The sequence below is a fragment of the Melozone crissalis genome, unplaced genomic scaffold (genome assembly GCF_028551555.1).
Source record: "Melozone crissalis strain CALT ecotype California unplaced genomic scaffold, PUWL_Pcris_2 ptg000068l_1, whole genome shotgun sequence".
In the NCBI taxonomy this organism is placed as follows: domain Eukaryota; kingdom Metazoa; phylum Chordata; class Aves; order Passeriformes; family Passerellidae; genus Melozone; species Melozone crissalis.
In genome coordinates, this window is record NW_026535846.1 from 14,950,742 (window position 1) to 14,974,606 (window position 23,865).

The 23,865-nt window shown below is 39.3% G+C and overlaps 1 protein-coding gene across 1 annotated transcript; it reads right to left on the bottom strand.

The window, feature by feature from the left end:
- Positions 1-1,464: 1,464 nt before the first annotated feature.
- Positions 1,465-23,865, bottom strand: WDR44 (WD repeat domain 44). Its single transcript, XM_054289534.1, has 20 exons — positions 23,754-23,865; positions 17,421-17,454; positions 15,598-15,672; positions 14,458-15,088; positions 13,750-13,880; positions 13,561-13,653; positions 12,504-12,640; positions 11,426-11,509; positions 10,999-11,105; positions 9,876-10,027; positions 8,312-8,450; positions 8,159-8,223; positions 6,816-6,929; positions 5,898-6,020; positions 4,798-4,989; positions 4,534-4,635; positions 4,158-4,273; positions 3,582-3,709; positions 2,803-2,934; positions 1,465-2,358 (listed from the first exon to the last, which is right to left on the bottom strand). The coding sequence occupies exons 1-20, from the start codon at positions 23,825-23,827 to the stop codon at positions 2,264-2,266; spliced, it is 2,724 nt and encodes a 907-aa protein (XP_054145509.1). The 5' UTR covers positions 23,828-23,865; the 3' UTR covers positions 1,465-2,263.

Consider the following 23,865-nt stretch of genomic DNA (forward strand, 5'->3'; position numbering starts at 1 on the left):
CATCTTAATAGAAGTTCTGGCAGCTAATGTGCAAAACTAAGAGTTCAACTTGTATCTCCAAAGCAATCAAGTTGAAACAAAACCCCAAAACCATTCAGATGATGAAGAGGTTAGAGAGGAGACTCTGCATAAAAAATGTAAAAACTGCCCAAGTGCAGGCCATTCATGCTGCAGGAACCCCTCCCAATGTCCCTCAGCCCCACATGTGCCTCCAACACTGCACGTTGACAGCAGCCAGCTCTTCAGTCACTCAAAGCTGGCTTGGACCCATCCTCTTCTGTGTATTTCTTAGCAGCTAGTAAGAGCTCCCTTCTCCTATTACTCATCCCAAATTTTGGCATTTACTATTTTAACTATAATATGGGAAAAGCAGGAGTGAAAGAGCAGGACACACACACAAAAACAGCATACCCCAAACCCCCAGTGCTAAGTCCATATGCCTCCTCCTCCAGTCTGGACTTTTAGTTCCAGAGAAATGCAAGCTACAATATGCCAAGACTCTGGAATTAAGGTACCTGTAAGCAAAGTGATGGCACTGTACTGCATAAAGCAGCTTCTTAACTTGTGTGAGTCAATAAATATGTAGAACATCTATAACAAACCCTAGAAGCATCTGGGAACAGCTCACAGAAATCTCACTTAGTTACAGTCTTTACACAGATACTGCATATATTATAGAAACTGATTTTTGGAGGCACAAACCAAATGTCTTCTTGTGCCACCTCCTCAAGTCTGTCAATTCAGTGGAGCTCAAAGTAACAAAAGAACCCTGAGATAGTTTAGCTTGTTTCATGCAGGTATTTTCAACTCTGAGTCAAATTCACCCAACTGCGCTAACTGAAGATAATTTCATATAATGTGTGTACCATTCTTGTATCTATTTTTACTGATAATAAACCCCTTGGAACTGTCTTTCTTGTCCAAGACAATTCTATACAAAGTCATAGCCAAATTCACCTGAGAAGAAAAGAATTAAATGGTGAGTGAGACTCACTTCCTGCCTTTCCACGTCTTCATTCTTCCACTAATGGGAAGGAGAGGATTCTGTGCACACTTCTGAAGTTTTCCCTATGTGAAACTATCATATAATTACTCTTAATTCTACTTTATATCCAGTTGCAGTACTTCATTCCCCATTCTTTCAGAAATAAAGGTGTCACAAGATCAGGAAAAGTAGAACTCAGAAGGTAACAAGTGCTTGCAGGATCAATGATCTCAGAAACTGGTCAAAACTTCTTTAGACAAAAGGCAAATTAACAAATCAAAACAGAAAAGAAGCAACAATTTCCAAGTATGTGACCAAGTTTAATGATACATTTGTTCTCTGAAACATTTGACCATCAATAACATTTCATGGGTAATGATGCCCAGAATGTTACTTCATAGGTTTTTTATATGAATATTTACAAAGACTTTCAAAATTCAGTGGCACTAAACAAACAAGAAGAACTTAAAACTTTAAGCTACAATGCTTAAAAAATGTAAACAGTTTATTTTACATAGTTGTAAAATATAAGAACTTTCTAATGCAGCTCAATTTTATCTGGAAGGTGAATATATCCTGGTGCCCGTGAACACGGAATGAGAGAATTCTTTACACAAGTATTGTGCTCCAGTGTGCAAAAAATTATATATAAGAAAGGAATCTAAAGTCCACAACAATTAAAAGACAACAAAAAAATTTTCACGTCCTGAAGTTGAGAAATTTATAAAAACATTTACACATGGTTGCTGACCCATCAAAAACTTGCATAACTTAAAACTCTGAATATTAGCTACTACAAATTCAAGGTCTTTCGCCAATGGAATTTTGTGCAAAGATCAGACTACATTATTCAGCATTTTTCCAGCCTTCCTTTCCCACCCCAGCTCCTGACATCTAGTGGCCAGAAGCACCACTTAAACCCTTTAGATACAGGTTCCAATTCGTGCATGCATCCCAAAGGCACACACATGTGCAGACACGATTTTGTGCAGAAACCTGTGCAGGTTCACAATGACATGGCAAAACAACTGTCTGTAGGAAGTTTAGAGTCTAATGTTTGGCAGGATTATTCTTACACATTCCTCTCTATCCTACAAGCCCAGGTGTTAATAGGCACACTGCTTTCCAAGGATCCAATATTTGAGTAGCCTTAAAATAAAGATTTAAAAATAAATCAGCCTGTAACATTATTATATTAGATACTTTGCTTTTGCCTGCATTATTTATGGAATTTCAATCCCACAGTACCATAGCTTTATGCTGTCAGTTGCAAACCAACTAAGATACATTTTTCTTTTTGTTAATGAAGACTTTAATTGCTCCAGTAAAGTCAGCTGATAAAAGCACTTCTGTGTGATCTGTCTTCAGAGCTCCTTAACAAGAACAAGAATAAACTGTTAGTTCATTTAAAAAAAAAATATTATATATTTTATTATATATAAAACACACTCTCATTAAAATATATGACATCACTATGATACCCTTCTTCCTTTATAATTTCTGATTTCTAGCCAATATTTCAAGAAACATCTGCATTTCTTTTTATTAATGGTTGGTGCAGCTCTACCTCCTAACAGCTCCAATGTAAAAGGAACAATCCTAAAGTACTTAGGATGGCAACTGTACCCCTCATCTCACATCCTCCCTCAGCTTTTAAGAATGCAACAGTTGCCCAAGGTGGAATGCTAAGTTGGAATATGTACCCATGCCACTGCAAGGACTTTTCTTCTCAAGAAACCCCCACCCAGATCAGAAGTAATCATAATATTTTCCTGCTCATGCCATGGTACCAAGCAGAGTTCACCTTAAACACCTACCAGAGGGGATGGTGTCTGATATCTCACAATCTTCTCCCTTACTTTCAGCTTCTTGCTTTTCAGAAGTTTCCAGTGACACCATCAGACCAGGATTTGGAGCAAAGATTGCAGAGGTGACGACTGCATTGTGCGCTGCAGAAAGACAATCCAATTTTGCTTTTTTGATTACCTTGTTTCAAGAATTTGTTCATTTTACAAGAACAGCAGGCAGAACTTCTAGTAAATATCCAAGAATCTCAGTGCTAGTGGCCATCAGGTAAACTCAGAATTCAAGGAACAACTGTCATTGTTCTATAATCTTAGGGATTTCAGAAGATGCTCTAAGTGCCCAAAACTAACTGGCAAGAGGTCCAAAACATATTTGATATAAACATGGCCCACATTTTCCAAAAACACTGTGTATGTGGAGCAGATAAAAGAGCTGCTTTTTTCCCCACCCATTTTTGGTTTTAGTCTGCTGTGAAAGAGAAAGTTTGCATTTGTTTTCAGAGTCACTTTTCCATAAAGGATAATGGGTTGATAATTATTTTGATTTCTAAAATTAGCCTGCAAAAGATTACATTAATTCAAAATCTCTTCCTAAAACTGGACAAACTCTAAACTACTTTATCTCTTGCCATCCCAAAGAGAGTGTCCTGTGAACAAGGACTCCAGACAGGTCACCAATTACCATGTATCCTGCTAAGAATTTGTTCACACTAAATGCGTAGCAAATAAAATATTTCAATTTTCAAATCATATGAGCTTTGATAAAGCAAAGATCAAAAGCTGGTTTTTACCTTTAATGCCTTCCCAGAAGTCATTTCGATCTCTTCTTACAGATGTAAACTTGCTCAGGTCATGGTATGTACTCCAAATGTAGACATATTTATCTTCTGAACCACTTACAATGTAGGTAAAATCATGGCTAAAGATTCAAAGAAGGAAAAACATTACTTTTCTTAGCTGTTCAGGCATGCATTACAGCAGCTCTGCATCTCTAAACTCTGACACTAACTGGGCTCCAGCCCAGGAAGTAGAGATGATTTAATCTGGGAAATTTATCTGGAGCAGGGGGGCTGAGCAAGATGATCTCCCAAGGTCCTTCTCAACCTCAGCTGTAGCACAGTTCTGCCCTCACAGCAACAGTAAAGGACACACAGCTCACTGTCCACAGGATGCAAATGCATTCACTCACCCACAGGAGCTCCCAGCTCATCACTCTTCACCAGTCTTTTTTTACCTTTCCATTCCAAGCCAAGTGACATTTCAGAAGCTCAGTTTTATGCCAATGTAGATTATTTAAACAAAACCCTCCATACTTCAGCCACAGCATTTCCCAAATCCCTAACTCCATTGTTACAAAACTGTCTTACCTAAAGCTGGCTTTGATTTGGCTGCTGCTGTTGACATAACCTTTGTACTTCATAGATAAAGACAGATCTCTTAGGTCATACAATCTGATTCTGGAATCATTTGATGTCACTAGTATCTAGAAAAGAAATAAATAAATTTAGGAGTGGGAACAATTAGCCATTTGCAACCATTTTTTCACCTGCACATTAATCAGAGCATAACATCATTAAAAGAATATATTTTCTATTTTACCACTACTTAGTATTATATTAGCCAAAATCAGCAAACAGCAAGGCTCATTTCACTAGTGTTACAAGATTTGGCACAAAATTACTAAACATTAGATATAAATATCAGAATTCAGTACTGGGCCAAAGCTGCACTCAAAGACAGTACCTTATTTTCTCCAGGCAAAGGTTCAATGCCAGTAATTTTTCTTCCAACTCTATTTCGACCCCTGGTAGAACGCACGTGTATTTGTGTGTGATACTTCAAGTGCTGAAAAGATATCAAAATGTGTCCCAAACTGAAACAATTGTGTAAAAACATTAGCTTGCTTCAAGCTCTAACAGGTTTGTTTCTTGGTATTCAAATAACCATGACTTCTAGATCTGCTTGTTATTTAACATAAAAAAATCCACAGCCTCAAAGTTTGTTTACCTCTGTGTCATAAAAGATGCATCTTCCATCATAGGTGCCTATCACTGCATATTTGCCATTCTGACAGAAGTTGGCAGCTGTAATCAATTTTGTCTGCCCATCTACTTCATTCCATAATGCCACTTTTTTGTCAGGAATGTTCCAGAGTCGGAGTTTTCCATCCAGTGAACCACTGAGGAAGTACCTGTCATCCTGAGAACACACACAAGGTTTCATCTCCACTTGTGCTATGAGTAAGTTTCTGCCTTCCTTAAAACCTTCCCACCCCATTTCCAAACAGCTCTTCTACAGAATTTCCCAATAAGAACCCTCAGACAAGCTGATTGTAATTGTTCAAGAAATTTGTGGTAAATGGAATTCAAATTCTTACAGATTTTTGACAAGATTACACACATGCAGTTATATCTCAGGTTAGAAAATTGCTCACTGTTAGCACAGGTAGTTTCTACCCACTCAACACTCACCTTGCCAGGAGCTGAAAGCTCCTTTCATGGTTTCCCATACATCTACCAGTTCTGTATGTTTAGGGAACACTGACAAACACTGTTCTTCCACTTGAGTTTTATTAATATTAGGAAGCCTGATTATAGTATTTTTAAAAATTTATAAAAAGTTGAAATTAATCCCTTGAGGTCTCTGATCCACTTCCCCTGCTTGTAACAAGGACAGTTCCAAAAGTTTGATCAGGCTGTAGTGGGTTATATCCCGTTGTGTTTTAAAAATTCTCAAGGATTCTGTGGTCTCTGGACAATCTGTTCAATCTCATTATGATTTTTTCCCCACAAATATTTAATCACAATATCCCTCACTGGAAATTTAACTTTTCACAGTTACTCTACACTTTACTAGCTGTGATGGTACAGCCAACAGACAATTCACTTTCCCCTTCACATGTACACATGGTTAAACCCCATGGACAGTCCTGGTGAAGTTCAGTGAAGATGAACACAAAGTCCTGGAATATTATCCATGAAGCATATTTTTGAACTGCACAAACTCTATTATTCAATCATTTTATTTTTTTAATTAAAAAAAAAGGGAATGGAACGCCGTAATTTTAAATTCTACCTCTCCAGAAGTAAGAGGGCAGTTCCACTTACCCTTGGATGGAAAGCTATAGCAGTGACAAAGTCTATATGCTGGAAACAGCAAAGACATTCTCTTCTTGATATGTGCCATAATCTGACAGTTTTATCCATAGAAGAAGAAAGCAAGAAGTAATTCTGTGAAACAAGAGAATTCCACACTTATTAACAGACATAAAAGTAACAGGAAATACAGAAGCAATTTGATTGGTAGAGCCTTACTAAGGCTATGCTACCATGAAATTCAACATTTTGTATTTTCAGATAAAAAGGTTTATCCAAATTACCATTACTGATCAGTGTTTGCCTTAAGAGCTGTACACTGACCCTTGGTAACAGACAATTTTCTGGAACAATCTCAGTGAAAATGAAGATTTGGAATGTAGTTAAAGTATTCAGAGAAGAAACGGCATGACAGACCTCAGAGATGCCTGAGATGCTTCAACCAGACTGTGTTCCTAAAAGTACAACTGCATTCCCATGTGGAGAATTATCTGAATAAGTCTAATGTGAAGCAAGGTAAGTCTTTAATTTTAAAATAGATGTATGTGTTCAGCAACTTCAGAACACGTACACTTTGCACAAAAAGTGAAGCACACTGAAGACAGGAAAAGCAGTAACACCATAGAACAGAAACCACACAGCTCAACAGAAAATCTCCCCACTATAAATAATTTACTTTCATTATTGAATACACAACTGTAATTGTTACTGGCTTGTTTGGGTTTTTTTAAGACCACTCTTAATTACACAAGCACAAGAAGGTTGCTCACTTTATTCCAACTATTTCAGCTAGAATAAATGTTGCCTGTACAAAACTTCTCTTAACTTCAAGGATCATTTCATATTGTTCAAATGTATGGTTCCAGTGACAAATGACAACAGAAAACAAAGAAAACACAGAGCTGTGCAGCCTGTGTTAAGGTGCCTTACTTTAGACCAGGAAAGATCAAGAAGATCTGCTGTGTGGCCTTTGTATTTGCAAAATGGTCGTTGCCGAAACGGGGCATTTTTATCATCTGGGTCTTCATCAACTGCACTGCAAATCTATCAGACAAATGCACAGAAATATTACCAAACATTAGCTGGAAAAATTTACCATGAGGCACTTAACTGCTTAAAAAACTATAAGGACAATAACAATTTAAACAAACAATATTGCACTAATACGAAACCAAAGTAAATGTCAAGTACAATGGGCTGTGAAGCATCATCCTGGAAGTGCAAAATTAAGTTCTAAATTTTCTATTTTACAGCTCTTATTCAGTGGGATCGGTTTGACAGCAATTTAAGCAAACACCTGAAGATAAGCTTTTGGAATGAAGTATCTCAACTTTAAAAACTGTGTTCCACTTCAGAATATAAACTGTGAGTTCAGGTTTCCAAGTTTCTAGTGCATATCATGAATGACAACTTCCCAGTAAGAGACCAGTTCACAATTAACCGCTGTAAAATCGTAATTTTTAAAAGCCCTAGAAGTTCCTATACAAAACCTCTCCAGAAAAAAAAAAAAACTAACTCAAAGCAAACAAAACCCAACCACTCAAAACAGCATCTCTGGTTTGTGTGGCTTAGCAAGCCCACTCATTTACATGAGTTTAAGAACAATTGCTGGCCTCCCTGCTTCCCCCTCTGCCAAGACAACACACACTAAATAATGCTACTGCCAAGATCTTCACTTAAACCTTGATTTTGTCATCTGTTTCTTATAATACTGGAAGCCAAAACCAGAAAAAAAACCACCCTAAATACATTCATTTTAATGGCAAGGTTTACTACAGTATCTGGAAAATCTACAAGCAAGAGTGTCTGAATACTTTTCTTCAGTCATGTTCCATTTTTTCTAAACAGATGTGAAAAATTTAAATCTGTCAGGTATCATTATGCTTCTGAGAATCCCATTGCTCACTTTGGCCTTCCTCAGAAAAAACATCAAGTCAGACATTAACCACAAGTAATGGTCAGAGATAAAACACTAAGAGAGGAAATTCAATGATGTAGAGTTTCTCCCCTTAGCAATTCACTCAGCAATCTCCTCTGGCAGGAGGCCACAGCACAGCTATGCAGATTTTGTAATGCTTTAAATTCAGTGATGGGCTTCCTTGCTTGCACCCCAGGTACATGGGATTAATAGATTTGATTGAAGACTTCTATTGATACAACAGTTTGACAAAAAGACACAAGCCAAGAACTCCTTAATGTGTGTTTGGATAAAGCAACAATGAGGATTTGGCATTACAAACCAGACCATCTCTTCCCCTCCCTTGTGTACCTACCCCTGCATCAGTATCAGACTTGGAAGAATTCAGGCTCTCCTGAGAAGGAGAAGGGGAGACACGGCCTGGAACACAGACAGAAACACCATGGTCAGCACCAGGTTCCCAAAGAGCCAGAATTTGTGTCTCAGAGCTCCAGCCATGCACAGATACCTTCTGTGTTGTACTTCATGCGCATGTTATTGAAATAGTCAAAGGCATTCTTCAAAACCCATATCCTCACTACATTGTCCTGCCCTGCAGATGCCAGTAATCGACCACAGTGAGAAAATTTCATTGTCCAAACAGCACCCTGGCAAATAAAAGAGATGATTAAGTCACAAAAAGTGCTTTACTGCATACCAAAAAGACTTTCTACAACGTCAACTGACAAGATTTTAGACATACTCAAGATACCACAAGTAAAATAAACTGTAGATCTAAATGCTGATAAGTAATTGTTAAGACTGGTGGATTGTGTAACATATGTGCAAAAACAGTTTGAAAGAAAAAGGGCATAGGGCAGAAAGAAAAAGGCCCACAGGGCAGATGACTGCAAGAGAGGAGTGACAGGACATCAGCACTACCAGAGAATTCCACATAAGACTTGTCCAGTTCTACATAAGACTTCTGAGGGGCTCAGAACCTCCTGTTTGTTTTGTGGAACTGACAAGTACTTGTAGCTGCACTTGAGGTTTGCATGCATTTTTTAAAGTGGAAACTGTGATTGGTTACAACCAAAATGGGTACTACATATATTTGTTGTATTCATCATTGGCATGAGGGCTTTGCAAAGCCTCTGATGATAATTCTTTCTCCATTGCCAAGTCCAAAGAGTTACTAATCAATAAAACATAACCACACAAGCAGTATCCCATTTCCTCCTGCTACTGAATAAAGAACTACCAGGCATTTGACTCCACCATGCTCCACCAATCTGGAGGAATTTCCTGGGTTTAAGAAGTCAAATATTGGCATGATGGAAACTAACAGGGATTACCAGCAGGAATGGAAAGTTCACTTGTGGATGACAACTTGGAATCTCTGGTCACTGACTGCTGTAGGTCATTACCCTCAGGATTGCTTCCAATGTCAGACAGCTGCTGTCAGCAGAAATTTGGGAAGTCAGGAATACTAGAATGTATTCCAGACTCACAGGGAAGCATGCTCACTTCAAACACTGACAAATAAGTAGCTTTTTTGCCTGGTTCTCCACAGGCATCTCTGCAATATCCTATCCTGGTTTCTCCCCACCTTATCGTTCTGAACCACATACTCCATTAACCTCTCCCAACTTCTGCCTCCAAAACCTAGTAAGTATTTCTGTTCAATATTGTGTTCATCTCTCTAATAGAGTCATTTATTTACTGCTGAGCAGGTCAAGCTTGCTGCTCTGTGCTCAGTTCTGATGGAAGAAAATAGCCTATTTCAGCCTAAAGTTGTAACTGCAGGAACTGAAAAAACAAATACCACTTGATACTCTTCAAATGAGAGCTCTGGAGAATCCCTGATACCTAGGAATCTACATGCTTTTTATTCCCTGAAGATCTGGGCAAACCAGCCAAATTCTCTTTTTTTTTTTTTTTTTTGCCAGGCTTTTATTTTCCAGAACGAAGTTTTTTTCCACAGAGAATAAACCTGACAGTCATTTTTGGAGGTCAGCAAGTAAATAAAAATGAGAAGTTGAATCTCAGGATGAACAGATTGGGCAAAATCACAGATGGAACTTGAGACCTACCATATGCTCTCCACTGAGATCCTGAACAACTTTAATTTGTTCAAAATCATAAGGTCCCTTGAAACCATGTGCTGCTTTGAACTTAACTGGTCTTGTATAGGGCATCCCTTCATCATCACTGGAAGAGGGATCATCTTGATCTGTGTGAAAGACTAGAGAAACACAAATTCAGCACTTGATGTTGCAGCACCTATTTAATATGTTAGTAAGCTTTTTGGTAGTGGATTAGCCTTGAATTAGACAATTTCTATAGGCAATTTAAAGATCTTAAAGCAAAATAAGAACAGTATTGCATTAAGGTCTAAAAATACATCTGCATTAATTTTAGGCTACAGCAAATCCAAACACTGAACACTGAAAATAAGAAGTGCTATAAATTTTTATTCTCCCCCTTTCTTGGCACTTGTCTTGCATTCAGGAGATCCTGCACTAAGTGATTTCTGTCAGTTTGATGTGTCTGAAAATGAATCCATTGGCTTCTTCTCTCTGAGCACATTGCAATGGCCTGGTGATTTGCCCATGAAGTACAAGAATTGCAAAAGAGCTGTGGCCAACAGCCACTGGCAACACAAGACACTGAAGTGCAGCATTTCCATGGCATTTATCTCAGGCTGTGGTTATACCAGCTTGCTGCAGCACTAAAAATCTGTCTGAAAGATACACTGATAAAACAAAAAGAGGAGAATTCAATTGCAGTTGGGAAATCTAACAGGAGCTCATGCTATATGAGAGCTCCAGTTGTAGTACTGGTTGCCAGAAAACAATCTGATTTACTAAAGTAATGAAGATAATCGCCACTTCTACCTTTGCTGGAGTAACTTTCCAAAAATGTGTACATTTTGATATTAAAACCTCTTTCTAACAGCACAACAAAAAATCAGAGCATTAAGCTGGTTTAGTCGAAAAGGTCTCTCAACTATTACTTTACAAGAATTTATCCTTGTAACATGTTCATCTCAAAATGCCTACTAAGCTACAAGGTTCAACTCTAAAAAAATCCTATCACCAACTGTAGAACAGTGGTAGAATGCAGCAGTGTATGTTCCTCTGCCAGCTTTGATTCCTAAAAGCACAAGGATAAACCAACTACCCTATTGAAAAAAAAAAAAGGATTCTCACTTACCTTCATCTCGAACACTCTTAACCTTATTAACAGCACGTTCACCATATTCTTCAGCAAGGTGCTTTGCTTTCTTCACAGATTTGCCAAGGAACTTTTTCAGTTGAGTCCTTAAAAACAAGGGTACATTTTCAACACACAATAATGGAAAATTGTCTTTTTTTTTTGCTACTATAATCAGTAAGCTTGATTTGTAATGCAACCTTATCTTTTTTCATTACTGCTTCTTAAAATAAGCAGTAAATTTGACAGCAGTCATGCAATCTTCAGTTCAAGCACAGAGCTACAGGCTTATGTAAAATCAGGTATCACTGGTAAAGTGACTACTTGAAAGGTAACTTGCTCAGTAATCAGAAGGGAAGTTTCAGCTTAAAAAAATAAAATGTTTCTTCTTTCTAGGGAAAGGAAAAAACATAAAACAGCATCTTACGTTTTCTGTTTTAACCTCCCTCCATCAGTGTCAGTTTGCTGTGTCTGCATTTTGTCTTCATCATCAGACTGTGCTGCATCATTACTAGGAAATACAGAAGTGACTGTTTAATGGGATATCATAATGAATCTAAATTGAGTGAAACATTAGTAAAGTAGGCCATGCATTTTAGGACCCATCTTTATTCCTCTATGTAACAAGTTGGAAAAGCATGGATGTTATTTTAATCACATAATAAAGGTCTTTCAATTATTAAGCATCTTGATACTAAAGCTGCAGGTGTCAGATACATTATTCCCTGCCACAAATTTCCAACTTAAGCTTATAGTGACAATTTGAAAGCTAAGAGCAAACAAAATTCATTAAATTACTAGGAACTGGTAACATGCCACTTTGTTCTCATATCTTGCTTTCCACAGATCAAATAAATTAATAGTTGTTAATCCTGAAATAGAAGTTTTTTTCACAAAAGAATTCTAGAAAAGTGAGCTTCTCAATAATACAACAATGCAAAAAACCTAGAAGTTATCTGATATATAAGTTCATATGGGCCTTTGAAAAGAACATCTAGACTGACATGATATTCTGATCATTCAGCACGTGTCTTTTTCTATCAAAGATTGCAAAAAGAGTCCATTTTACACATTAGAAGGATCTAAAATTCTATTAAGAACAGGCAAACCTCAAAGCAGTCAGCTGCACTAATGACAACAGATCTTCAGAGAAACAATCTCCTATGAAACACTGAAAAAGCTACAGGAGGTGGTGGCACAAACAACATCCAGTACTTGAACACAAAATGTGTTTAATTCAGCACAGAAATGACATTTAGTACATCAAAGGCTAACTGGAGATCAGTGAATTTTCAGATGTACTTGCTTGTCAAGTTCCAGCAAGATCATCAAGTTTTAGTTAACTTGAGAGAAATCAATAATGAGGCTGGTTCACTGAGAACTGGGAATCAGCTCAGATTAGTCAGACAGATGGATCTGGGCTCTTTTCACCTGCGTAAGAGCGGCTTCCGTTTATGCAAAACCCGTGAGAGCAACAGCATCTTGAAAGCTCTCATGATTCATACCTGACATATTCTTTAGTTCTCCTCATGATATGCAAAGTCAGGGGATTAATGCCTGTTGGCAACTTTTCTTCTGCCAAACTCAGAGGTATTTCTTCACCTGTATCAAGGTTTTTTATCATTACACTTGCTAGAATTTCCTATCAAAAAAAATAAGATGTAAAATGAAGAGAACTTGATTAGACTTGAAAACCTAGAGCAAAACAGAAATCATCAAAACTTACAAATTACTTATCTTAATGGGAAATTCTGTAGCTCACTAAATATTTATTTTACAAAGACAAAGTTTAAATTAGCATGTTAGTGCAAACGTTATCAATCACTAGACAAAGATGAACAGCTACATATCACAAGCTTCAATTTCATAAATCAAAATGCAACTATAGAGACATCAACCACTGCCTGACACTCTTCATGCTAATATCAAACATATTATGCAATTAAAAGACATTGCAGTCTTTCCTTTTCCTACTCCAGCTGCTGTATCTTAGGTTTAGCCAAAGGCAAATTTAACATACAAGGACAAAAGGAATTGAGAACTGACTAGCACCACAAAGGAGGAGGTTTATTTGGGGTATCTCATGGATGTTGACAAAGGTTCAGCAACACTTTAAAAAAGCTTACAGTGCTAGACACAAACAAAAGCCAAATATCATTTGGATTAGCAGAATTATTAACAGAAGAAACTATTTTTTAGTATGAGGAAGATAATTTTGCTATTGCTGACTCCTTCCCCTTTTAGACACATGACAAAATGCCAGGTTTGCTGCTGTTCCCTCCCATAAAAATCCTATGAGGTGTTTGCATAGCTACCAACACAAACTTGATGGCATTTCAGTCTGTTACAGCTCACACTTCCAAAGGCTAAAGGCACACATGACTCAGGGGCACAAAGTTCTTAGGTGGACAAAGCCAGCTGTGCCATCACTCCTGTTTGCATTCCTGGTGACAGCATGGAGTGGTTCAGAGAACAAGGAGTGACCTGACTACAACAACTCATTTATCAGACAGGGAAAGCAAGCACAAAGGTGTTCCATGTACAGACCACAGCCATAGATACCTCATCTGTGAGCTCTCTGCCAGAGTTAGACCTGGGTCTTTGTGGTCCAAGTACTTCATTTGTTGTTTGGCCATCAGCTGCTTTCCCGTTCTCCTGAAATGGTGCAGACACAGATTACATTATCTCTACTGTATCACTGAAGCAATAGAAAATGTTCCAGTCATCAAACTCACAACCATTTCCCAATACCTGGGCAGTAACAATTTTATCTCCACTAGTTGCACTGGCCAAATCCAAGGAAGGCTGAGAATCTTTGGGCACACCTTCTGTCACTGAACTTGAAGTTAAAAGACCACCAGCTGTGAAGCTGTCTCGAGAAACTGAAAAGAGATTTATTAGAAAGAAGAGCATAACACTTGCCATAAATATCAAATCCTAACATCACTTACAGGCCTGAACACCCTTTCTGACCAGTTTGGTATTTTTTAACGATCAACTGCCACCATATCTAGCTTACAATTATGTATTTCATATACAGTTGGAGGTTCAGGCATGACTTCACACCTAGGCCTCTTAAGCTTTAATTAACTTCTTTTTAATAGTAATTTCCTAGAACCCAGGACTACTCATTTTCCTAAGAACTCAGTCCACACCTTGACTTGCATTTCTATGCAAATACAGACCACACACACATTTCATTTGAAGTAACTGTTTTTAACTTATGTATTGATGAGTCAACTTCTCCTTGCTATAGCTACAGCTATTTAAGAAAGTCTGTGAATGAGGAACACTTGTAAAGCAGAAGGGTATTACTTCATTGCAATAAGGTAAGATTGTTGCATAATTTTTTACCTATCAACTAAACTAAAAATCACAGGACTGAATGATTCTTCACTCGAAACACAAAAAAATAATAACCCTGCAGATAAATAAACCCATCTAAAATAGAACACTTGCCTTCTAGAACAGGTTTCTGCACTTCAAACTCCAGCTCACTCTTCTTCTTGCGGGGAGGCGGAGCTGGCCGGGCAGGGGGGGGCGGCCTGGGGGGAGGGACATTGGTGGGAGGGGGGGGCCGGGCCGGGACAGGTTTCTTTGTGCTGGCAACTATGTCAGGCTCTACAGTCAGCTGCCTCGGGGGCTTGGCTGGGGGCATTTCTTCTGTGGTAGAAAGGTCTTTGGTAGATAAATCTGAAGCCACTTTTTCTAAAGTATTTGTCTCTTTCTTGTCTGTTATGTCCTCTTTTTGTGATGTTTCTCCTTGTGCTTCAGTTTCATCCGTTTTATGGTCAGTTGCATTTGTTACTTTTGTTGGTTTATGAGATTCCTGTTGCTCAGAACTAAACAAAAGCTTTCCAGACTCCAATTCAGCGTCCTTGCACACACTCTGATCCTCTGGTTCTCTAGTGTCTTCTGGTAATGGTATTTTAGCAGCTGGTACTTCTGGGACATCACTAATGATACCTGCTCCAGAAATCCAAGCATTTGCATCTGAAGTTGGAACAGTCAATTCATTTCCTCTAGAAGCTAAAGCATCATCTTCTAGTTGTTGGGCCTTCTGGCTTTCTTCTATAATACTGTCAATAATCTAGAGAAACAAAACAAAATCATTATACCAGTCACCAGCAGGCACTTCCTGGGTAAAAAATCCAGTCAGCCTGCAAAATACCCACAAGAACTCTTCCACTGAAGAGTTGTTTTATATACAAAATGCAGTTTGGTTAAAAAGGAGACCAGAACCTTGGTGCAGAAATGGGCATATTCAAAAGATAAAACAAAGTAACTAATTTCCAGTCTTCTTCAATATATTTGGAGAGAAAACAAAACTACTTTTTGTTAGGAAACAAAAGCTGCTCACTCTTCAGAGTTCTCATGTACTGCTAAATATGATTTTGTAAATTGCACAAATAATTCAAAACTGGTGAATCCTAAATATGTTTTTAGAACACTTAGTTTGATTTTTACCCTTTCGATGAACATTTTTACTAGCATTAACAACTAATTCTAACCTATGGTAGTTTCAGGATGAATATTGATCATTAAATGATTTAATATTTTTTGTGTGATGCTGGAAGCTCAAAGCAATATTTAACTAACCTCTTTTGAATCATCTTGCTTCATTTCTCGTACAAATGTTTCATTTCCAGCTTTGTGTAGTTTATTGTCCATATCCTACAAAAGAAAAAAATCAGTCAGAAAAAACTTCTTCAGAAGATGATCTAACAAAAAATACATGAAGGACAAGAAATCTGACACATCTTCACACATTACTGCTGTCAGATGTTTAAACAGTAATGCTCAGTACACATAAGAAGTATTTCAGAGTCATGCACACTATGCAACAAAACAGGCAGTCATATATAAGAGGCTGCAACCTCAACTAAAATCAAACTGAAGGTAGCATGAGTTCAGAGAAATAGACACATGTAATAATCTGCAGCAAGGAAATTCCATATTAAAATATTTTCTCTTTTATTTATCAACTTTTAGGAAAGGATGCAAGAACTATATACCAGCCACATATAGTAGAAACTATTTAGACATTTCCAAATTAAGGCAGGCAGCTCTATCAAGTGGTCACAAATATGCTTCTGAGGTTCTAACATGGAATCTTACATTCTTGCAAAGACAGCTGCAATTACAGAAAAATTCTTCCTCCCTCTCCACTCCCTCCTGCCACAAAGCATTTCTAATCTAAATGCAAGCTCTACTTTGCTTTATTATTAAAGTTTATCTTCAAGTGTATGATGACATAAATACTTAAATGTAATCAGTGCCTACAGAAGCCCATTATATTAATTTCCAATTCTGTTGACATTAAACTCACACACCTATTAGACTTCGGACTTAGGAAATATTTCTTACCCATTCCAAGACAAATGATACCATTAGTCACACATTCACTGAACTGATATGATACCAAGCACAGAAACTACTACTTTTTCCACCTTCAGAAATTCAGCTTTGAACAAGTACTTAAGGAAGGTACTTCAAAAAATTCAGTAATCAAATAGCAACCTAGAGAACGTCATAGCTAATAATTCATGAAGACATTAAAGTTAGTTTTGAAGTTCATTGATTGCACACAGTTTAGTGAGAACGATAAAACAACATTGCTTGAAAGGCTTACACATGTAATACTTAATTATTAAAGGGACATTAAGCAGAATACAAACTGGGGTAAGGCCCTGCTCCCTAAGAGGCATAGCAAGATATGGTATCACTGTTAAAATACTATTGATTCAGAGCAGAGCGCTGCTGACAGCTCTGAAACACTGGCTTCACCAGGATTTCCCAACTCTTTGCAGACAAACCTACAAGAAGTGTTGTACAGCAACACCTTTGGCCCTTGTGAGAGCAGGAAATGAGTGTTATTTGCACAAGGTTCCAGCTCCTCACCTATTCACTGTGTGCTGGATTCAGGCTCGCTGTCACTACGCACAGAATACCGATTACCTGCGTGGGAAGTGGCAACGCTGTCTCATTAAGCTAAATATAGTGGTTTATCTTCACATAACCTACAGGGGAGGCTTCTGAAGTACAAACATTAAGATTTTTCTTATTTTGGAGACAGAAGAGAGCACAATCAACAATTTCATATAAATCAGGACCAAAAGCCAGGAGGCTGCAGAGCCTTGTTTACTACTCACAAATCAGTTGAAAGAGCACAGTTCAGTAATCACATACAGCTTAATTAAATTGCACAAACACATTTCAGAATAAAATGAGCTTTGAGACACTGTAATATACCCTAAATAAAAGGAAAGCTGGAATTTCAAGACAAGCACAATTGCTACATAAAACAAGGAAAGTCTGTAATTTCCTCTGTGTGCAGATGTCAGGGGTACTGTAGCACATTAGGTGGAAATACTCAACCCTGTGTTCATCAACAAGCACTCGACTGATTTTAAGAAACTCACCTTTACTACATTGGTTCCAACTTTTGTTGGTGACCTGTCAGAAAGAGAAGACAGACTTAGGTAGAGTTCATAGACAATAAGCTTTGTTTTAAACAGTCTACAACACAGCCTTCCTTTGCAGGAACTGTATACTTGATAATTTGGATGAGCAACAAAGTGAATGTTTTTCACATCACTTGTACACAAGTTCCCTCCTCTATACCACACACAGATCCACAGCTTCTACAAAATCCTGAGAATTTGCCAGTAGAATCTTTTAGGAATCACCTATCACCCTTTTCTAATAAAAAGATGTTATTCCAAGTACAAAACTACAACCATTCTGCACTACAGAGAATTCAAAATTAGCATGTGTGTGCCAAGCATTGGGTGGACATTGAAGAAACAAAACTCTCAGAGAGCAGAAGCACAAACACTCCAGTACTCTGCAAATCAAGTGCCTGAATCCTGATCCATAGAGTTACCACTATCACAGCCACTCTGCCCCTCAGACTCTGTAGCAAACCTAAGATCTTGTTTCTAATCAGGACATTTGGTATAAATAGAGACAAAATACACTTTAACAGGAAGGAACTGGTGTGCACTACTTTCCAAAATACTCCCAGTGAAACAGTGACTTAGCATTAGCAACCACTCACACTCCACCTCTGGCTACACTAATTACATGAAAGAACAAGGTATCTTAGGGGAATGGTATCAAATAATTACTTCTTGTCAAGTCAATTCAATTAGTGGATGGTCAGCTCTTATTATCTCCTGAACTTACATCTTCTACAAGACTTTCAGAATTCTGGAAGATATTTAAATATTGAATCACACTGCTTACTCTGACTACAGAATCTTGCTGATACATAAAGGAAAGGTTGGACCAGATGATTTTTCCGGGCTGCTTCCACCCTGAATTGTTCTATGATTTTATCAGTTTGTCAGTCACAAGCAGAGACAAAGTTGCAGATTAATTCCCTAAAAGCTTACTACCAAAAGAACTGCCTGGATTGCACACAGATCCCAGCTGACCACCAAGATGAGTGACACTGAACCCCAAGCATCACCTGGCACCAAGCAATACAGACAAATATTGAGATCTCAGCCTCATTCGCCCCTCCGGCCTCCAAAATCGTTTTAAATAACAATACTTCCTGAAAAAAACCACAACTATTTCCAATTGTTTTTTAAGAATTTCAGCTCTTCTCTTTACCATCTGGAAGCATTTAATCACAAAAAAGCAAAGATTCCATTTATACAGCAGAGCTAAGTAAACAAGAAAGTACAGTGGATTGTTATATAAACACTCTATCATTGCAACTAATTTAACATGCTACACTAAGGTGCTTCTGTCCAAATATTAACTTCAGGTGCACAATACCTGTGACACTGTTTTGAGGTACAATCCTCCTAGAAAGCTCTAACCCCAATGGGCAAAAAAGGACAAAATATTTTGGCCAGAAAAACATTTTTTGTTACGCAGAATACATTGCTGGGAAAGGCCTCAGCCTGTGTGAGATTTCTGGTTACTGAAACATTTTCAGTTCCACTATCAACTCTTGGATTTTCTTAGGAGTGGCAGAAATGTGTCACAGTTCATTAAGTCCATGAGATGACTTTAACAATGAAATATATTTATAACTACACCATTAATGCCTAGGCTTCAGCCAGGCTTCTATTTTACAAGACACTGCTTAACATCCTAAATAAGACAAATCCCTCAACTGCAAATAGATATTTTGGTTTTATACTGTGACACTTCTCACTAATTGGCCCCTCCCTTCTGGTACAGGCAACTCATTCCTACACTGGTTACACAAAATAGGAGGTTCAAAAGACACTGTTACTGTTTCAGACTTCTTCAGCTGATTAGTTCTGCAGAAAATCTGCACTCAAACAAATCCAGATGTTACTTTCCATGCTCAGGCTACTCAGCTACCTTGGGAAAAAGGTGCTTGAGTGATAAAGGTTACAAACTAGCAGGTGTAGAACATAACATGGTGCTGTTAGCTTGACATAACCCACACGCACAATTAAGGAGAAGCTTTAGCATGGAATTTACATGCATTTAAAATACTGGAGAGCTTCCACAGCTGTTTGGCAAAGCCCCCACTTTCAGATCAGTTTGTAATACAGGCAGGTAAGTTCAGAGTCTTGCCTGAGAGGATTTGAGCTGTGTGTCTGTCAGCAGCATCACTCCCAGAGTCGTGAGCAGTTACTGTTTATGTGCTACTACATTTACACTAAGTCAGCCAGCTCAGTAACTGAAATATTGTGCAGTTCAACACAACTCTGGAATGGTCTCATTCTTCCCAGCCACCTGAACTTACAGCCTTCTCCATGCCCCTTCACTTTAAGCCTATTCATTTTCTGAATGTAGTGTATAAACCTTTGCATTTTTAAAAAACATATGTACAGTGGAAAAAAGTGTCTGAAAATATTTACTTAAGATCAACCCAAAGATCAAATATTGATTTGGCTTTGAAAGGTCAGGCAGCACATGAAAACTGACATATGCCACAGAAAACATAAGGCAAAAACTAATCTGGTGTGAACATTTACTAAAAAGTGGGATTTATAAACTGATAGCAATACATCTTCTACACTGCATTTCATCTAAGTTCTAAATTATCTTACATTACACCACTTTTACACCAGTTTAACAAAGGAAGGCTTCAAGGTTATCTACAAAGATTAAACACAATTCAAAGAAATATCCCACTTCACTTGCACAAATAGATGTCTGATTAGTCTGAAAGTCAAACAAACTTACAAAGAAACTTTTTTAAAAAATTGTTTATCTCACTATCAAATTCATCCTGACAGTGAGCAGACCACAGGAAAGTTCCCATTCTTACTATCAGGGAGCTCTAGCCTAGCACCTGTTTGAAGAGGGCTTAACATTTTCAACATGTTGTTGTTCAGTTTTGTGACAGAAAACAAAACATTCAGCCCTTCAAAGAAAAAACAATGTGAGTACTGGCCTTGGGCAAATCCCAAAGCAACCGTGCCTGCCTTCCTGGAGGATGTACATTGTTCTCCAACAGGTGTGCCAGGCAGCAGATGGGAAGGTGTTTGCAGTGCAGAGCAGCTGTGCCCTGCACAGAACACAGGCTCAGCAGCCAGCCCAGAAGTGCCCTCAGCCCTGTCCTGCACACCGTGTTCCCTCCAGCCTGGGGCTGCCCTGGAAGCTGTGACTGCTCCTGCTGCAGCTCTCCATGGCAGTCACACCTCCAAAGCCACAGGGATTCACTGCTGCAATGCATGTCAGGGCTGCCCTGGGGGAGCTCAGCAAACTCTGAGTGCAGAAATGCATCTGCAGCACTGAACACAACCAACACTTCCCACTCCATCTGTTTGCTGCCACCATCAGCTTTGCACATTGGCTAAAACACTCACACACACAAGAGCCGTGCTAAAAACCTCCCACATGTCAATGGGCACAACTTAACCTTACCTGTCTTCTACACAGAGGAACACTAAATTCTTCAGGAAAAGCATCATGGCACCTTCTAAAGTACAGGACTACTGAAGTTACAAGTCGAGAATTTAAACAAAACAGAGGACATTTCTCATTACCTACACCATCTCTTTCACTTGGCTTCTCATAACAATTTTTAGGATACAAGCATACTAGGAACAAACTTGCCCCCTCACTGTTAGGCACATGAAGTCCAAATAATTAGGTTTAACAGTTCTTGATTTCAGAGTGGGTGGATCACTTTTCCTATAAATAAAATATAGAGGATCTGTCATGTGCCTGCATCTAACCAAGTGTGCCTTACTTCATATTTTCCTTCTCTCAAAACTGATGTCCTCCTGCATGGGACTGTTCAGGCCTCTACATTTCAGCATCTTTTCCTAAATCCTTCCATGGTTATAGTGCTTCTAAATTGAGTGACAGAGGTTAAATAGGGGCATCTTCTGTCACACTACCTCTCCCTTTTTACTCTGGATTTAGTTGTCCAACAAGTGGACACCCTCCACATGTCAAAAGTAGGATTAGAAATAAAAGGCAAGATCTAGAGCAGAAGGGAAGCACACAGGCCTCACCAGAGGGTATACAGGAATCTCAGAACATCTCCAAACACACCTCACCTTAGAGAAGTCATCACCCCAGAAGTGTTACCCAGGAACACCACCTCAGACCATTCTAATCTGAAAGAAACACTCTGGTTTCTGTAATTTCTGCTGATTAGTTTTTAAAAAGCACCAGCTACAGATGTAGTCAAGGATGAGAATATGGTGCTTTCCTTGAGAGGGACTCAAGCATCAGTAATTTAATGACTTAACAGTGGGAATTGGGAGCCTACATCCAACTTGAAAACTCCACTCTTACAGACCAGACAATTAATAAAGCAAGTAAACAGCAAAGAAGTCAGCGAGCTGACGTGAACACTTGGCACCACTTTCAGAGTTTCTCTATCAGCAGCTATTAAACTTCCCCACACAGAACAAAGGCTAGGGAGGGAGGAAGCTACAAACCTCACATTTTTAATGAGGGCAAATGTATCTACACTGCTTTGCTGCACACTAGTGCTGCCAAAAAGGACTCCCAGCTGATTTTACTGATCATCAGAACATTGAATGCAGGAGGAAATATCTGAAACTGCAGAGGGCAACACGTACTTGTTTTTAGTTGCCTTCACTGCAACAAGAAGGTTTTGATTTTTTTTTGTGGTCCCACTCAACATCATTACACATGCAAAATAATATACCAGCCTGCTTCCTAGAAGTGCCCAGTGCATGCGTGAAATTAGCTCTTATGAAATCTCAAAGCTTATTTTGAGAAAATACTGTCCATATTGTTAGATTCAACAACAGACTGAATTACAGACCAGCAGCTGTATTGCAAACTCACAGACATCACCTCCTTACTTGACTCAGGCTCACAGAATTCTATTGACTTGAGTCAATGATGCATTGACACAGGTTATGGAAGAGCACTAGAGAAATTAAAAGCACCTTTCACTTTAATTTCTAGTGAGTGACTTCATATTATCAAGTTCTGCTTAGATACTGGTGGTGGAAACCTGCAAAGCCAGGCCATGATCTGTCTCAGACAAAAGGTGGATGTGCAATTGGGCAGATTTAACAGCTCACTTCTACCAAAGCCTGCTTCCCCTTTCCTGTCTGTGGTCTCTAGTCACACTAATCCCTCACCTTCACCCTCTCTGTCCCAACCTTGACAGGTTTCAGCTGCTTCAACTTATTGAACAGTTTTTGCTGTTTCCAGTTTTCAGCTGTTTACTTTGAGTTAATGCAACTCAGAGAAGAGTTTCATCAGTATTTCTACCAGGAGGTAAGCAGTTGGAGAAAAACCTCATTTCAGTACAAGCACTGTGAATCTGGCTTATCACATCTTGCAGAACTGCATGCTAAGATGTGCTTTTCACCAGGCTACAGCTAAATAGCTGAGCTCAGAAAAACTTTAATACAGGATCTGAAGGTGAGGAGAAAAGATCTAGTCTTTCCTTTCTTGTAGGCATCCAGTGACCACTGAGTCACAGCTTAAAACAAGCTCCTTGGTCCAGTATTAGAGCTTCAAATGGATCCCACAATCCATATCTATTACTCTATAAACAGGCCATGTGAAACCTCATCCTACCACGTAAAATATTGAAGAGGTTTGGTCCAGGCTACACGAAAACCAGAACTGATACAGGGCACAACCTGTCCAGCACACAGCCAGCCAGAGATTTCCAACAAGAGGGGCACATTTGGCTGACACCAACAACAGTGTCAGGGTTCGTTCTGAGGCAGCAGCACTGGGACAAACCCCACAAAACGCTGGGAAACCTTCACTAGGGACCAGCTGGCTTAGAGCAAGGAGCATCAAAGCGACACCGAATCACAGATTTGTCAGGGCTGGAAGGGACCTCTGGAGATAATCTAGCCCAGTCCCCATTAAAAACAGTAAAAGTATTAAAGGCACCACTAAAAACAGAGCACAGAGCACACCAGAAGTTGCTCTTCACGCAGCAACAGCTGCCTGTTGCTGACGAAGCTCGCTCTCTTCTCCTTCCTCAGAAAATCTGTTACTTTTATCGCATTTCAGGGATTATTCTGTCAATGCCGATGCCATCTCCGCCCGTCTCCTCCCAGCCCTACACCCGCTCCCGCCTCAGGAAGGCAGGTATGAGCTCATCCTCCCTCTCCCGGCCGCCGCCGTCCGCAGCAGCGCCGGGCGAGCCCCGCTCGGTGCCCGCACCCTCCGCGCTCCGAGCGCACCCCGAGCTCCAGAGGGGGCCGCGGCCCCGCTCTGACCCCGCTTCCCCCCCGCACCCCCGGGAGCTGCCCAGAGGCGGCGGGGCCGCGCTGAGGGGAGGGAGGGCAGGGCGAACTCACGGCGCGGGGGAGCCCGCGGGGTGCACGTCCTCGGGCGCATCGTAGAACTCCTCGGTGTCGCTGTCGGACGCCATGGCCGGGCCGGGCCGCCACCTCCGGGCACCGCGGGCCG